This window comes from Callorhinus ursinus, unplaced genomic scaffold, assembly GCF_003265705.2.
Source record: "Callorhinus ursinus isolate GAN/ISIS: 27379988/994484 unplaced genomic scaffold, GSC_fseal_2.0 scaffold10, whole genome shotgun sequence".
Classification (NCBI taxonomy): Eukaryota; Metazoa; Chordata; class Mammalia; order Carnivora; family Otariidae; genus Callorhinus; species Callorhinus ursinus.
Window position 1 is genome coordinate 59,044,555 of NW_027397072.1, and position 17,012 is coordinate 59,061,566.

The 17,012-nt window shown below is 35.4% G+C and overlaps 1 protein-coding gene across 3 annotated transcripts in view; it reads left to right on the plus strand.

Moving 5' to 3' along the window:
• WDPCP (WD repeat containing planar cell polarity effector) overlaps positions 1-17,012 on the plus strand; it is a 447,045-nt gene that overhangs the window by 428,017 nt on the left and 2,016 nt on the right. The window contains exons 20-21 of one of the 3 annotated variants that reach the window (XM_073897650.1): positions 6,671-6,699; positions 15,980-16,050. The exons of 1 other annotated variant lie outside the window; for it this stretch is intronic. In XM_073897650.1, the coding sequence (XP_073753751.1) occupies positions 6,671-6,699; positions 15,980-16,050 (100 nt within the window). The remainder of the gene's footprint in view (positions 1-6,670; positions 6,700-15,979; positions 16,051-17,012) is intronic. One more of the 3 variants, XM_073897651.1, reaches the window with a different exon arrangement.

Here is a 17,012-nt window from a genome sequence, read left to right on the forward strand (position 1 = left end):
CAGTGAGACATCATCTCACACCTGTGAGAATGGTTATTAGCAAAAAGACAAGAAACAATAAGGGTTGGCAAGGATGTGGAGGAAAGGGAACCCTGTGCACTGTTGGTATGAATGTACACTACAGAAAACAAGATGGAAATTCTTCAAAAAATTAAAAATAGAACTACTGTTTGAACTAGCAATTTGACTTCTGTGTATCTGTCCAAAGCAAACAAAAACACTAACTTGAAAAGATATTTGCGCTCCCATGTTAACTGCAGCATTATTCACAACAGCCAATACATGGAAACAACCTAAGTGTCCATCGATGGTTGAAAAAATAAAATGTGGTATAAATACACAAGGGAATATTATTCAGCCATAAAAATCAAGGAAAACCTGTCATTTGTGACAACATGGATGGACCCTGAGGTCATTATACAAAGTGAAATAAGTCGGACAGAGAAAGACAGATACCATATGATCTCACTCATGTGGAATCTTAAAAAACAAAAAAACCAAAAAACCTAAATTCCTATAGACAAAAAAGACATTAGTGTTTTCCAGAGGTGGGGTGGTGGGAGAAGTGGGTGAAAGTGATCAAAAGGTAGAAACTTCCATTAAGTGATGCATGGGTGGCTCAGTTGGTTAAGCATCTGCCTTCAGCTCAGGTCATGATCCCAGGGTCCTGGGATAAAGTCCTGCATCGGGGTCCTTGCTCAGTGGGGAGCCTGCTTCTCCCTCTGCCTACTGCTCCCCCTGCTTGTGCTCACTCTCTTATTTCTCTCTCTCACTCTCTGACAAATAAATAAAATCTTTAAAATAAAAAAAGAAACTTCCATTTATAAAATAAATAAGTCATAAGGATATAGTGCACAGCATGATGACTACAGTCAATGATACTGTATTGTATTTCTGAAAGGTGTTAAGAGAATGCACATTAAAAGTTCTCACCACAAGAAATAATTGTAACTGGTATTAGATGTTAACTAGACATACTGTGGTGATCATTTCACAATATATCATATCATTTTGTTGTACACCTAAAACTAATATAATGTTATATACCAATTATATCATCTTTTTAAATGTATTAAAATTTTAATAAAAATATCCAAATTTTTGTTAAATATACGTAAAATTATCCTGTCAAACTGTCATAAAAGTTTATAATTGTTTCTACTAATTTTTTTCTATCACAAATAATAAACAGTTAACAGGCCAATAATATTTTGCAGATCAGTTATTAGTCTTCATCCCATACTTCGAGTAATACTGGTCTAAGAATAATGCCCCATTAAACTTAGGGAGGAAGCTCATATAATAAATCTGTGATGAAATAACAGAAACATTGGATGTGTTCAAGTCAGAAAGACCTAATGGATATGCACTGTAAGGGATTTAAAACAATGGCTAATGATCACAAGTGTTTGTTTTAAAAAGCATCACAGAAGTCAGATTAACACTGCAATTTTCTTGACCAGGTATGGAAAGAAATTACTCAATAATTTAGCATCTTTCCTATAAAACTCATGAGACGAGGATACAACGAGCAAGGCTTTTCTGGAAAGCAATTCTCATCCTATCAATTTAGTTTATTTCTATCACAGTCTACATGGTTAAGTTATAGATATAATCTTCATACCCCAATTTTAAAGGGCTCATGATTTTGTGTCCTGTATTCCAAAACAAACTAGAAAGTGTGTGTGTGTGTAGAAAGCATCTTTCCTTCCTTTCTTTCCTTCCTTTTCTTTCTTCCTTTTCTTCCTTTCTTCCTTTCCCTCCTTCCTTCCTTTCCTTTCTTTCCCCTTTCCTTTTTTCCTTCTTTCATCTTAAACACCTCTCTACCACTATCAGGGGCCGATCTCAATAAGAATGTCAACAGTAAAGCAAACAATCATTGAGCATTTACAATGTGCCAGGCACTCTGCTGAGTATTTTAGGTGCTATGCTAAAGTTAGTTATCCTCCATTTAAAGAATAACTATCACTCAGGTTTTTTTTAATTTTTTTAAAATTTTTATTTACTTATTTGAGAGAGAGAGAGAGGGAGAGAGAGACAGTGAGAGCAGGCGGAGTGGGAGAGGGAGAAGCAGACTTCCCACTGAGCAGGGAGCCCAAAGTGGGGCTTGATCCCAGGACCCTGGGATCATGACCTGAGCCGAAGGCAGACGCTTAACGACTGAGCCACCCAGGTGCCCTCACTCAGTTTTTTTATTTAAGTAGAAATAAATTTTAAAATAACATGAAAAAGGGAAAATTGATATAAATGAATGCAAGGGTTAAAAAATATAAGTAATATTACATAGTTTGAAAAAAGCTATCTAGACTAGAGATGCACAAAGTACAGCCCATATGTCACTTGTTTTTTTAGAGCCCACAACTAGAATGGTTTTTACATTTTAAATGGTTTGGAAAAAGTCGAAAGGACTTTCGAAAAAGTAAGAATTTTGTGACATATGAAAATTATACGAAATTCAATTTCAATGTCTGCCAATAAAGTTTTATTGGAGTAGAGCCATGCTTATTCTTTTCCATATTATTTACGGCTATTTTCATGCTACAATGACAGAACTGATTAGCACATTACCTGGCTGTTTGGCACACCGCCAATTGTAGTGACATGGTTATAGGTGCACAGCATTGCAAGTGCCACACATATTGCTACACCACAACTTTTAATTTTTATTACCAGTGCATACCCATCTTATCAAAATAAGGAAAGAAAACTGGACTTACAATATCACACTTTTGAGGCACAGTCCAATATGCAGCAGTATTACCAAACAAAGGGCTCATCGTAGTATCCCCTGCCCACAGGCAAGCAACAGTGAGAAAAAGTAGAAAATTTACAAAGAAGTGTCTCATCATAGAAGAATTTCTTCACTAACAGAAAATAAACATGAAGTATGACCAAAGTAAGTTTCTGAGTGGCTCATTTGTTAACCAAGCAAGGAAAGCCATTCACTGATGATGAGTTAATTAAACCACGTTTGACTGTAGAAGATGAAGAAATGTGTCCAAGAGAAAACAAACTTAAGACTTTTGGCCACTGGGCAAGTATATTTGCTTAAAAGTTGAGGACACTGGGAGCAACATTAATAGTTTATTTAAAAACAAGACAAAAAAAGGAAGATGATTTAAAGTGGTTTTCTGTGGTCAACAGATGTACACTGTTCAACTTTTTTTTTTTGAGTCAATGCCAAGTTTGAAGTAACTGGAGAATTAGCCTCTATGAATAGTCTGTGTAAAACAACTTCAGGCAAGAATATTTTCAAAGTTGAGAAAACTCTAATTCATTTCAACCTAAAGTGGAATCTGCTAAGATGTGCATAATCAACTGATTATGATAAATATGTGGAGAGGAAAAAAGACAAATTTATGAAGCTTATAAAAAGGTGTTTAAAAGGGCACCTGGGTGGCTCAGTTATTAAGCTGCTGCCTTGGACTCAGGTCATGGTCCCAGGATCCTGGGATTGAGCCCCGCGTAAGGCTCCCTGCTCCTTGGGGAGCCTGCTTCTCCCTCTCACTCTGCCTGCCGCTCCCCCTGCTTGAGTTTGCTCTCTCCGTCAAATAAATAAATAAAATCTTTATTTTTAAAGGTGTTTAAAAAAGTTAAGGTGTTTAAATTTATTATTTAAAATAAAATTTAAAAATTTTAGATGTTTAAATATATTACTCAACCAACAGTTACTTTGCAGAAAATATGTAAATACGTCATATGTTACTGAACCGAAAATGTCAAAGGTGAACTTCATTCACTCCTGTGAGTTTCACCACTTTCAGTTTTGTGAATTTTTGTCAGAAACAGAAGCTGAATATCCTGACTTGCCCTTCTATCCACAAGTTCAAAAACTTAGCAGGGGTAAAAGCAGTGGCTTTTTTTTTTTTTTTAGCTCTATGCTGAGACTGAAATTTTTCTGAATGAGAACCACCACTGAACTGGCCACTATTATCAAATTGAATGGCTTTTTGAAATCATCTTTTGTTTCAAATTTGATGTTTCTTGATGAACTGAACCTAAAATTACAAGGCAAAACTAACTATATGTGAAATTTTTACTGAAGTAAAGCTATTAATGTTGTTTGAATTATAAAGTAATGTGAAGTTGAGTTGTCAAGAATTAAAAAAAGAAATGAGATCTGTATTCCCATATAAATCTGAAGTAGATCTGTTTTCTGATCTCAAACTAAGTCCTAGTAAGGGTAACAAAGTCCCAATTTTAGCACTTTGAGTCCCAAATCCTGGGAAACCACTCAGTCCCAGAATATCAGAACTGGCCCCCCTAATTCCAGCAGCATTTTTCGGACCTAAATACAAATGCATAGTAAATTTCCCTATTTCAAAATCCATCAACTGTGCAATTGAGGAGCTTCCTAGAACCAGCAATGATTAATCTGCAATGTAATAACACGCTAAAAGGCCAACATCAAGAGAAGAATCTAACAGAATTCTATAAAATATGATGCTGCTCATAGACTGGTATCAGTATTTGGTAGTACCTACCCGTTTGAAAGGGCATTTTCAAAGGTGAAATACACAAAATATATACCAAGATCAGCATTAACAGAACATTTGCAGTTGAGTTTGATAAGAGAAAACACTAACTTTGAACCCCAATTAAATTAAATGCTATCCCCACATTCCCATTAGATGTGTACCACACAAAATACTCAATTATAATTTAAATTTTATCAATAAAAACTTAATAGAACTTTTCTCTCTTGATATATAAGTACTTACCTAATATCTTCAGTTTTGCCTCTTGGCCTGCAAAGCCTAAAATATTTACTGTCTGGTCCTTTCTTTACCTAATGGGGCCCCTCATCGTGACTAAGACAAATATAGTTAAGAGATGGGGACTGTTACAGTTGACAAGAAACTAAATGAAGCAGTAACCACTGGCTTTTATGAGAAAAATAAACAGCAGTGGTATATATTTAAAAGACTGTAACATACCAGAGTCAGAAGCAATCACTTCATTACACCAATCCCCTTAGATGTCCTTCTAGAATCTAGATCTTAGATCTTAACCCTTCTGTCATGAAAGTTAATTTCCTTTACATGAAAAAATTGGCATGGATTCAAGGAAGATTGATAATGACTAATATGGTGAAACTCGATGTCTACTTTTAATAGCTTTGAAAAGTTGTTTAGCTTGAAAAATATCAAGATTACAGACATAACAATTTCTATTTAACACTATACAAAGTACCCTGGGCTGTTTTTAAAGTCTAAGGAAGATTTAAAAACATAAATTCAAGCAGGGTAGGGTTTGTTTTTTGTCTTTAGTTTTATTTAGTCATAAGAATAATTTATTGACTACTGGGAAGAGAGAATGTTAAACAAGTTTCTGAGAGAGACTTAACTTTTACATTCCTAGAGATCTTCAAGAGAATAACTATCTTACTGTAGGATTTATTCTTTTATCTACCTAAAGACAAGGGCCATCTACTATCTTAAAAATTCAGATGTCCTATGAAAGCATTACAATCCAGATTTCACAGCATGATTCCATATCATATTAGAAGTGTTATGCAATTTTTGAACTATATAGCTAAAAAAAATCCCAGTCTACACAAAAATATCCCAAAATAGCAAGTAATTTTGAGTTAATGACAGACAAGTAACATGTATTTTTATAGAAACACAGTCGTCATCAAGGCATTTCTTGGTGCTAAGACTACAGGGAGGAATATGATAAGATGCTGCTGATAAGCTTTAGAAAACAATCTACTTGGGAAGGTAGACTAAATAAATAAAGTAAATAATAAGTTAACATAAGCATAGTGCCAAATGAGTGGTATATGCGTGCAAGCACTAAGTGCTATAAGAGAAACACATAACTGGTACTTATAAATACCCACGAATTATACACAATTACTTGTTTCAAGGATGAGAATATGTAAATTAATGTCTACCTAATATCTATCAATAATGAGAAATTAGACTGTAGCCCTATCACATAGCTTTTCTCTCAGCCTAATGGCCTATAAATTTAAGCAAAGATGTCTCTTTTAAAGGCATCATTTGAGGGGCGCCTGGGTGGCTCAGTCGTTAAGTGTCTGCCTTCAGCTCAGGTCATGATCCCAGGGTCCTGGGTTCAAGCCCCACATCGGGCTCCCTGCTCAGCGGGGAGCCTGCTTCTCCCTCTCCCACTCCCCCTGCTTGTGTTCCCTCTCTCGCTGTGTCTCTCTCTGTCAAATAAATAAAATCTTTAAAAAAATAAAAGCGTCATTTGATATACTAAACCAGAGCCAGCAGGTAATTTGTTGCTATGAGAGCAAATAACCCACAATCAAACACAGTATTCTTTCCCATTGAGAAGAAAAAAAAAGGCCTTATAAAAGTTCTCAGCACAATTCTGTAGGTAACCACCACTTATCAACTAAAATTGGCACTTAGATGAAACTTACTTGCCATGCAAGTTTTAAGGTATCATTTTAAGAACAGAAGGAGCAATGTAGGCATAGTCTACTCATTTGGCTTCAGTGAAGATATCAGCCCTAAAGGTTATGTATGAGAATCATCGGTACTTTCATACTTTTTGAGTTTTGGCTATTGCTGTCTCTTCAGTTTTCAGTATTTCAACTTGTTTAAATTAGGATTATTTTAAGTATTTCTCTTTCTACTAAGGCTATATGAAAATGTTCTGTTAAGATAATTAATGTTGTGATATTTTATTTTTAAAGGAGAAATGAGAGAAGACTGCATAGAACAGGTAAAACACTTCCTCTTAACCTTTATTATTATACAATTAGACTCCAAGAGAAAAGCACAGTATATGTGATTATTGTGAACTCAGAAAAGGATGCCTACTGGTATACATTAACTGGAAAACATTTTTCTAAATAACTATTCAGCTTTTCAGTATTCCAAGGTTATAATACTATTTTTGAAAAATAAAATTGTACATAATGGAATGTACAAATGAAATTATGTATGTGGAATTTGCTTCATTATAATCCAGTAGGGAGAAAGAAGGAGGGATATACATGAATTTAAGTTACCATGAGTTGATAATTGATGAAGATGGGTAATGGGTAAAATAGCAGTTTACATATACCATTTTCTCTGCTATGTTTGAAACTATCCAAAATTAAAAGTTTATTTTTTATTTAAATTTTACTTAGTTAACATACAGTGCAATACTGGTTTCTGGAGTAGAATTCAGTGATTAATCACTTACATACAACACCCAGTGCTCACCACAAGTGTCCTCTTTAATACCCATCACCCATCTGGCCCATTCCCCGCCCCCCCCTGCCCTTTTACCAACCCTCAGTTTGTTCTCTATCGTCAAGAGTTTCTCATGGCTTGTTTCCCCCCTTCCCTTATGTTCATCTGTTTTCTGCCTTAAATTTCACATGAATGAGATCATATGGTATTTGTCTTTGACTTATTTCACTTAGTATAATACACTTTAGCTCCATCCACATAGTTGCAAATGCTAAGATTTCACCAAAATTAAAAGTTTAAAGATAAAAGGTTTATAAAAGTGACGAGGCCATCCAATTCATTTTTATTATTTTTATGTATAATTTTTTAGTAATGCATGTGAGGACCCTCTCCATATCCTGCCATAAACATATCTAAGTTCATTTTGAGGAAGTATCCATGCCCTATTATACCAATTTCAAAAAGGTTATGTGTCAGAGAAGATCTCATAATTTTATTAAAAAGTCACAGTGGATTACTGATTCATTATGAAACTCTGCTTGGCTCACAGCCTTACAATAGGGATTGGACTGGATTGGGGCCATAGGCCATAGTTTTCTGATCCCTGGTTTAAAGTAATGAGTTGGTGGCCCAGCAACCTCCATATACCCAATAAAAGAAAGAGGGAAATTAAAATCTAAGAACTCATGGATTTTTAGGTGCTTGATGTGTCTCAATCCCCTGTAGTCATTATCAGTTTTGATGTGCCAATTTCTCCATGTTGGCTCCTTTGTCCTTTGATATGGACCAATTCATCTTTGGCAGCTGCTTTACTTTTATGCAAGATGTCCCAGACTCATATATTCCCTGCTTTAAATGTGGAACTTACTATTTCTCCATTTCTACTATTTTCTCTAGGGTTTTTAACTTTTAGACTTTTTCAGTGAATACAAATAAAACTTTTTTTAATAAATATGTAACAGATATTTCCAATTTAAAATTAAGATAAAAGTTTTATTTCATTTCCTTGTGTTTTGTCTTGTAGCTCTTTATATCTTAATATCTTAAAGATATTAAAATTTTTTTACTTTTAACTAAACATCACTTAACTGAAACTACTTCCACTTAGTCACCAATGACCTCCAAATTGCCAAACCAATTATTGCTATTTAACTCATCAGAACTTTCTATACTAACACTACTGACTACACTCTTCATTTTGAAACATTCAGTTTCCATTACACCACACTCAATTAATTCTTCTACCTTGCTATTTCGTTTCTGTCTCCTTCTCTGGCTTTTTACTTGCCTTTAGCCTTTTCTTCATTTTTTTTTGTTTTTTTTTAATTTTATTTTATTATGTCATGTTAATCACCATACATTACATCATTAGTTTTTTTTTTAAGATTTTATTTATCTATTTGACAGAGAGAGTGAGAGAGCACAAGCACAGGGAACAGTAGAGGGAGAGGGAGAAGCAGGCTTCCCGCCGAGCGGGGAGCCCGATGCGGGGCTCAATCCCAGGACCCTGGGATCTTGACCTGAGCTGAAGGCAGATGCTTAACCATCTGAGCCACCCAGGCACCCTACATCATTAGTTTTTGATGTCGCGTTCCATGATTCATTGTTTGTGTATAACACCCAGTGCTCCATGCAGAACATGCCCTCTTTAATACCCATCACCAGGCTAACTCATCCCCCCACCCTCCCTCCCCTCTAAAACCCTCAGTTTGTTTCTCAGAGTCCATAGTCTCTCATGATTCATCTCCCCCTCCAATTTCCACCCCCTTCATTTTTCTTTAACAATTCTATACTATTATCCGTTGACATTTTTATCAACTCTCAGGAATCAGTAGCAGAGAGTCATAATTGCTGTATCCAGCCCAGACTCCATCCCAAGTTTCAGACTGATATATCTTGTTCCTGCAGAGCCACTGCCAGACTGTTAGTTGTCCCCTCTGTGAAGTTCCATAGCATCCTGTGCTTCTCCTACCACCATAAATGTCACTTTTTATTATACCTTCTGGTTTAATTCTCTCTCCCACTATACTGTAAGGTTCTTAAAGGCAATATTTGTGTCCCTTTTGCCCACCATCTTATTAGCAGCAGGTATGGAATTCTGTAGTAGTATTTGTCAAATACCATTAAATACAAATGAATGAATAAATATCGCTTTGAGGAGATAATATCTGTTAAAAGAAAAATTTCTACAGACAATTTACTGACCTAGTAAGCTTTTATTCAGATGATTCATGAATCAGGCAGCATCCAATCTGGTAGATAGAAAGGAAGTCCAGGGGCACCTGGATGGCTCAGTTGGTCAAGCATCTGCCTTCGGCTCAGGTCCTGATCTCAGGGTCCTGGGATTGAGTCCCATATTGGGCTCCCTGCTTCTCCCTCTGCTCTTTCTCTCTGTGTCTCTCTGAATAAATAAATATTAAAAAAAAGAAAGGAAGTCCAAAAAACTGTACAAGGCAAGAGATTGCTTTAAATTAATTTATTTCAGAGAGAGAGAGAGTGAGCATGAGTAGGGGGAGGGGCAGAGGGAGAGACTCTTCAAACAGACTCTCCTATGAGTGCTGAGCCTGACTCAGGGCTCAATCCCAGGACCCATGAGATCACAACCTGAGCTGAAACCCAGTCGAACATTCAACTGACTGAGCCACGTAGGTGCCCCAAGGCAAGAGATATTTACAGCGTAAAGTGAGCAGGAACAAGGAAGTTATTCTGGGCATTTGCTAATTGGTTAAAGTAGGGTTACTTTCCTTATATGAAGCAAAGGGAAGTTTTGGAGCAGGGTTAGGTAACTTGTGTAAGTAGGCAAGCACTAACTAGTTGACCTAGGCCTTCCTTTTCTGGGAAGGCCACGCACAGAAACTTAGTTAGGTTCTGCTTTGCTGATGTGGGGTGTAGCATGAATGATTTCATCTATGGTTATTTTAACAGTATCTGAAACATAACATATCCAAAACCAAATTTACTGTTTTACCCTCCAGACCCAAACGTGCTCCTTCTCTTACATGGTATTTGTCACCCTTGATTCCCTATAACCTACTCACAACTAATAAAACGAATCTATTCTATTAATTATTGCTCTATTGATTATTGCTCCTACATATTTCTAGAATCTAGCCCTGCTATAATTCAGGTTTTAATCATCTGCATCTGGAATACGACTTCCTAATTAATATCCTCATCTTTAGTCTAGCCCCACCACTGCCACCACTACCTCAAATCTCGCCTCCACAAAGCTGTGAGAGTGATCTACCTATCATTCCCCTGCCTAAAATGCCATAGGATAAAGTCTAAGCTTTTTATTATGGTATATAAAACTCTCTGTTACCTAATATGCCTTTCTCCCCAATTTCATCTCCTGCTACTCACCACCTAAGACTGTCTGAGTCATTTCACTATCATATAATCCTAATACCAGTTATAGCACTTTGGCATACTGTAGGTGTCAATAATTGTTGACTGTACCAAACTAGACCTATGTAGACTTAAGTACCTTATCATTAACACTATTTTTTCCAACTTTTTATTATGCAAAATTTCAAATATACAAAAACGTTGTAAGAATTGTACAGTAAATATCCACATAACCATTACCTAGATTTTACAATTGTTTTATAGTAATTGCTTTATCATGTATCTATCAACAAATCCTTCTATCAATCCATTTTATATTGAGTAGCAGACATCCATACACTTCACCCCTTTAAACCACTTTAGCATGCATAGCATTAACTACAGTTTAATATTTGTTTACAATATTCCACTCCCTCCCAAATATACATACAATGAAACACACAGATCTTAACTGTTCCATTATATTAGTGTGTCTGTGTGTTATACGTAACAATATGGGGTGCCTGGGTGGCTTATTCGGTTAAACAGCCAACTCTTGATTTTGGCTCAGGTCATCTCAGGGTGGTGAGATCAAGCTCCGCATCAGGCTCTGTGCTCAGCAGGGAGTCTGCTTGAGTTTCTCTCCCTCTCCTTTTGCCCCTCCCCCTGCTTGTGTGCTCTAAAATAAATAAATAAATCTTTTTTAAAAACATAACATATACTGCACCCATATTATTATAAATTATCTATCTATCTCCATCAAACCCCAGAGAACTTTTACCCAAACACTTTTATTAAAGTTCATATTCTGCTCAGACCTGAAGCTATTTTCTGGTTAAAGTAAGGAGTGGCACTATATTTAATCCTTGCTTATTTTAACCATAACTTAGCTTTAGGCCTCATCAGAATATGGACTTCAATTCTAAGAAAATTCTTTGGGTAGAATCTGCTGGGTAATATATAGAAAGATCCAGGGTGTAAAGTTTTCTGATGCTTTGAATTAGCTGGCTGTTAAAACCTTTATTACTACAGTAACTACATTTTTCTCAAATAGTATATATTAGTGCCTATTTATAATTTCTTAAGAAAAAGTTTGTTCTTCAGATTTCCCTGTTCACATTCTCTTTCGTGAAAAACCTGAAAAAGGAATTATGTTCCATGTCTTAACTTGAAGTAACTACCATCTGAAGAACAATTATATTAGTCTTTCTGAAAACAAAAAAATGCAATTTTTACCCTGCAAGAAGGCAGTTCCACAACTGCTTAACTCCTACTCATTTTAAAGTTTATAGACCATCTTCACAGTTATCTTACTAACCTCAGATGCCCTGCAATTTAGTAGACTGTTCTTTGATATAGTACACTTTAAGATTCTTACCCACTTTCTCCAGAACCATTTTAAAAAACACCCTAGCTGAGATAGAGTTAAGAGTCAACCATGGTGAAGAAAAACAAATTAGAAAATTCATGAATGGTTAAAATGGCAAATTTTATGTAATGCATATTTCACCACAATAAAAAAAGTAAAGAAATAAAACCCACAGAGATCTAGCTGGCTCCTGGGAAGACTTTGGGAAGGATACTTTTGTACTGACAAAAGCTGATGAAAAGAATTTGAGTTTTCCATTAAACTTTAATAGACAGATTTGGAGGAGGTTAACTTGGGCTTGCATGTTGGAATACATTTCTAGGATGGAGCATACCTCTTGTTGCCTACCACTGACTTCAGTCACAGACAAATAGGTAACAAACCATATAGTCATGTACCTATGTTGTCTGGCCTGTACTACTCATTGGCATACTGTCTGGAAAAAATCTTAGACTTGGAAATGCCAGAAACTCATTCTTTAAATGTGGAATTATGACAGATATACCAATCTGCTGTTTATATTGCTCTTTTGGCCCTTCTATCATCCAGGAAGGTTGATTCCAGCCAGAAGAGAGCAGTACAAACAGTACAGAGAGTGTATTTGTGTGTGTCTCTATAATGTCAATATGTAAATATTGGGGATACACACACACTTACATATACATTTATATGTAATATAAACATATATACACACATACATATATTCATATACTTACACATGTATATTTATATGTAATATATACATATATTTACATATAATATACATACATATGTATATATACATATATATTTACACACATATATCAATATATTTACATACTGACAATTATCCACTTTAATAAAAAGCATCCTATATAACTGAAGTTTAAGTATTCAATTTCTAAAAGTGTGATAAAAGCAATTTTGATTTTCATTGATACTACTATCATAAAGCTTATTAATCTACTTGATGGATAACAACATCTTCAAATATTTGTTGAGATATGATAAGTGCTAAACTATTCTCATATCTTTCCTCCAAAGAAAAATTTTTAAAAATGTTTTTAAGTGTATCAACATATTACCTAAAGAGGAGAGTTAGATAAACTATTAGGTAGAAAACGAAAGTGCCAACACAGCCCTAATACAGTGATCATTCTTCATAGATATAAATCAATTTATCTTAGTATCTATGACCTATCTACTTTCTGAAATATTTGGGGCAGAGTTCACAAAGTTATTTATATAATTACATAAAGCAAAATACCTAAAATACCTATAATACCATTACTCAAAGCAAAAATCAATTAAAACTTGCAAAGTAAGAGATGTTGTTGAATATGTGGGCTGTTATATATATAAATTAAAACAGAGTTTAACTCAGAATTTGGGGAGGCTAAGGCAAAAAAGGGAAATAGGTTTACTCTGGGAGATACCATGATATAATAGAAAGAATGCAAAACAAACTGAGGGTCACCGGAGGGGATATGGGTGGGGGGATGGGGTAACTGGGTGATGGACATTAAGAAGGGTTACTTGATGTAATGAGCACTGAGTGTTATATGCAACTGATGAATCACTAAATTCTACCCCTGAAACAAATTCTATACTATGTGTTAACTAAACTGAATTTTTAAGAAATTAAAAAAAAAAAGAATGCAGGATTAACAGGCAAACTATCTCAGTTCCAGTTTTGTTCCACTACTTCCTCAGAGCCATACCTCTTTATACCTATTTTCTAAACTGTAAAATGGGAATACTTATATTTAATAACATCACAGGACTGCTACATAAAATTAGGTAATGTGAAAGCATTTTATAAACTCCAAAACACCATTCATTATTATTGTCTTTACTGACTTAATAGTTTAAAGTATGCACATAGTAAATTCAACTGGATGGAAATGTTTTTCCAGCACTAGGAACACACTAAAGAATGTCTGTGTTAGAAAACTAAACATGTCTTCAAGTAGAGTTTTGAAAAAGAAATCCTATTCACATAGATGTTTTCATTATAAGCCTTCTATAAAAGCTGGAATTATACTGAACCACAATTCAGTGAAGGCAGTTCTGTAGAGAGGTGAGAGGACAAGCTCCAAGTGCATTCCTTTCTGATGGTTTACTTAACAGAGCAAGTTGGAAAATTAGATAGTTAGCTTATCTATTAGCCTGTCTCTCGTAAGTATCAGAAGCCTTAAGCCAACCTCTGGTAACTGCTAGATTGTAGTCAATTTAAGATTTCATTTTCTAGAAAAAGCATCAAGCACCACAACTCTGGAACACTGATTAAAAAAAAATCCCTGTATGATCCAAATATGCAAGAAGCAGAGTTAACAGTCAATAGTGAAACTTGAGTAACTGGACAACCTGACTGCACAAGAAAGCATCTTGTGGCTCGGTCGGTTAAGCCTCTGACTGGGTTTTGGCTCAGGTCATGATCTCATGGGTAGTGGGATCGAGCCCTGCATGGAGGCAGGGGGTGGTCCATGCTCAGTGGGGAGTCTGCTTGAAGATTCTCTCCCTCTCCCTCTGCCCCTCCCCCCCACATGTGTGCACTCTCTCTCTCTAAAATAAATAAATCTTTAAAAGAAAGAAAGAAAGAAAGGAAAGAGAAAGAAAAGAAAAGAAACAAAGAAAGAAAAAAAGAAAGAAAGGAAAGAAAGGAAGGAAGGAAGGAAGGAAGAAAGAAAGAAAGAAAGAAAGAAAAGAAAGAAAGAAAGAAAGAAAGAAAGAAAGAAAGAAAGAAAGAAAGAAAGAAAGAAAGAAAAGAAAGCATCTCCTGTCACACAGGGGTGGGCTACTGGCATGCCTATAAACAAGAGTTTTAAATGACAAGTAAAGGCAATCCTAGGAGTAAATCATAAAGTAGCCTGTGGAACACATGTTCCCTGTTACTACATAAAGAAGCTGTAGTGGAAAAAAGCACTTCACAGAGATATAACTAAATTCTCATCCCAGTTCTGCCACTATATGAGTAACTTTGGATAAAAGACTTAACCTGTATGAACCTTGGTTTCCTCATCTGTAAAATGAAAAGACTGCAAATTAGGAAACTTTCTTCTATCTCTAAAACAGTATACTTCTGGGATTTAATTACTGTTGAACCAAATCAGAAATGTTGAATGAGACCATGAGGGGAAACCTAATATAAAATAATGAGATGATCGCTTAGTATTAAAAAAAAATCTGTATTAAGTGAGGAACAGGTCAAAATCCAATTTGTAGCAAAGCAAAGCTTAACTTGTCTACAGAACGAGTTGTCTTGTCTACAGAATTTGTCTTATGGAAGTCTATGTACATTTAAAAGAGAGTGACCTGCTATTACCCAACATTAGGTAACAGCAAGAGGGTGTGGCTTAGAAAAATGTGCATAACTATATGTTGAAATCAAATGAGGGTCTGGGGAAAACCCTTTTGTTGCAGTAAATTATTACAGGAATTAACATGTAACCATTCAGTCAAGGGTGAGCACAATTTCAGCACATAATAAGATGAAGATCATCCTCCACTGAAACCATACTTCCCATTACCAAACAAAATCACCTCCTCCCAAGCCAGGGAAGAAACAAAGCAAAACTACCAATTCTACAGTGTTTATCCAGAGGCCTAAAATTTCATAAGCTTTGCTCCAATAATTCTATTTCTGCAACTCCATACCAAGGAAATAATCCTGAACACAAAAAAACTGCCATGCCTAATAAGGTCTATCACAAAAAAAAAAAAAAAAAGGAATGTCTATCACTGAGTTATTTAAAAAAAAAAAAAGGAAATTAGGAATGAATATCAATTTAACCAAAAAAATAAGGAATGGTTAAATAAAGCTATAGTATTTAATGGACTAAAATTTAGCCATTAAAGAAAGACTGTGGGAACACTGAAAAAAGTGTTCAAAGTAAGGCAAAACCCTCTAAAATATATAGAATTGTATATATAATATGATTTAAACTATATTTTAAAAAATAAAACATGTGGGGGGAAAAAAGACTGAAGCAGATACACGGTAAACCACAGTTTCATAATACTGGTGAGAATATGGGTAAATTTTTATACTTCCTGTGTTCCAAGTTCTATTTAATGAATATACTTTTAAATAATAAATGAGTATACAAAACAATTATTTCATTAATCATCAAAATATTCTTCTAAGTTAAACAAGGTACAAGTCAATGTTATTCAGCATGGAACACATTATCATGGAAATCCTGGAAATGCCCTGAAGTAAGTCTTTTAAAAATAGGCTGAATTTTTAAGGAAACTCTTCAAAGCTTTTTTTTTTTTTTTTAAGTCCTGGGAGATTCTTGAGAAGTTAATTCTGAGATTCCTACTTTTTAATTTTTTTAAGATTTTATTTATTTTTTTTTTTTAAAGATTTTTTTTTTTTTTATTTGAGAGACAGTGAGAGAGAGAGAGAGCGAGCACATGAGAGGGGGGAGGGTCAGAGGGAGAAGCAGACTCCCCGCTGAGCAGGGAGCCCGATGCGGGACTCGATCCTGGGACTCCAGGATCATGACCTGAGCCGAAGGCAGTCGATCAACCAACTGAGCCACCCAGGCACCCAAGATTTTATTTATTTTTGACAGAGAGAGAGCACAAGCAAGGGAAGCAGCAGGCAGAGGGAGAGGGAGAAGCAGGCTTCCCGCTGAGCAGGGAGCCCGATGCTGGGCTTGATCCCAGGACCCTGGGATCATGACCTGAGCTGAAGGCAGACACTTAACCGTCTGAGCCAGCCAGGAGCCCCAAGATTCCTACTTTTTAAAATGTAATTCTTAACATAAGACACTATGTATACATCAAGAATATGGCTGAACCAGATACTTCGAGTATGCAAAATCTGGCCTTCCAGCAACAATTATAACCAGATATTAGAAAAATAAAATAATTTACCTAGGATCTCTGCCAGTTAGTTAACAAGACCAAAAGCTAAATCCAGCTTTCTTGATGACCATTCTACTGATGTACAGGATAGGTTTTTGCTATAGTGGTTTATAAGCCAAGAATTGGAACTTATGTTTTTTAAAATGCTGGTGTATTCAATGTTTTTTGTTTCAAAATTCAAAGCTACCTAAAACCCCTGAACTTGCCAGCACACACACACACGCCTCAGGCAATATTAAATTACTCATTCTTGTTACCTGTTTTTCCAGGTTGGGTTTTTTTTTTAAATTTTGTGTTAATCAGGA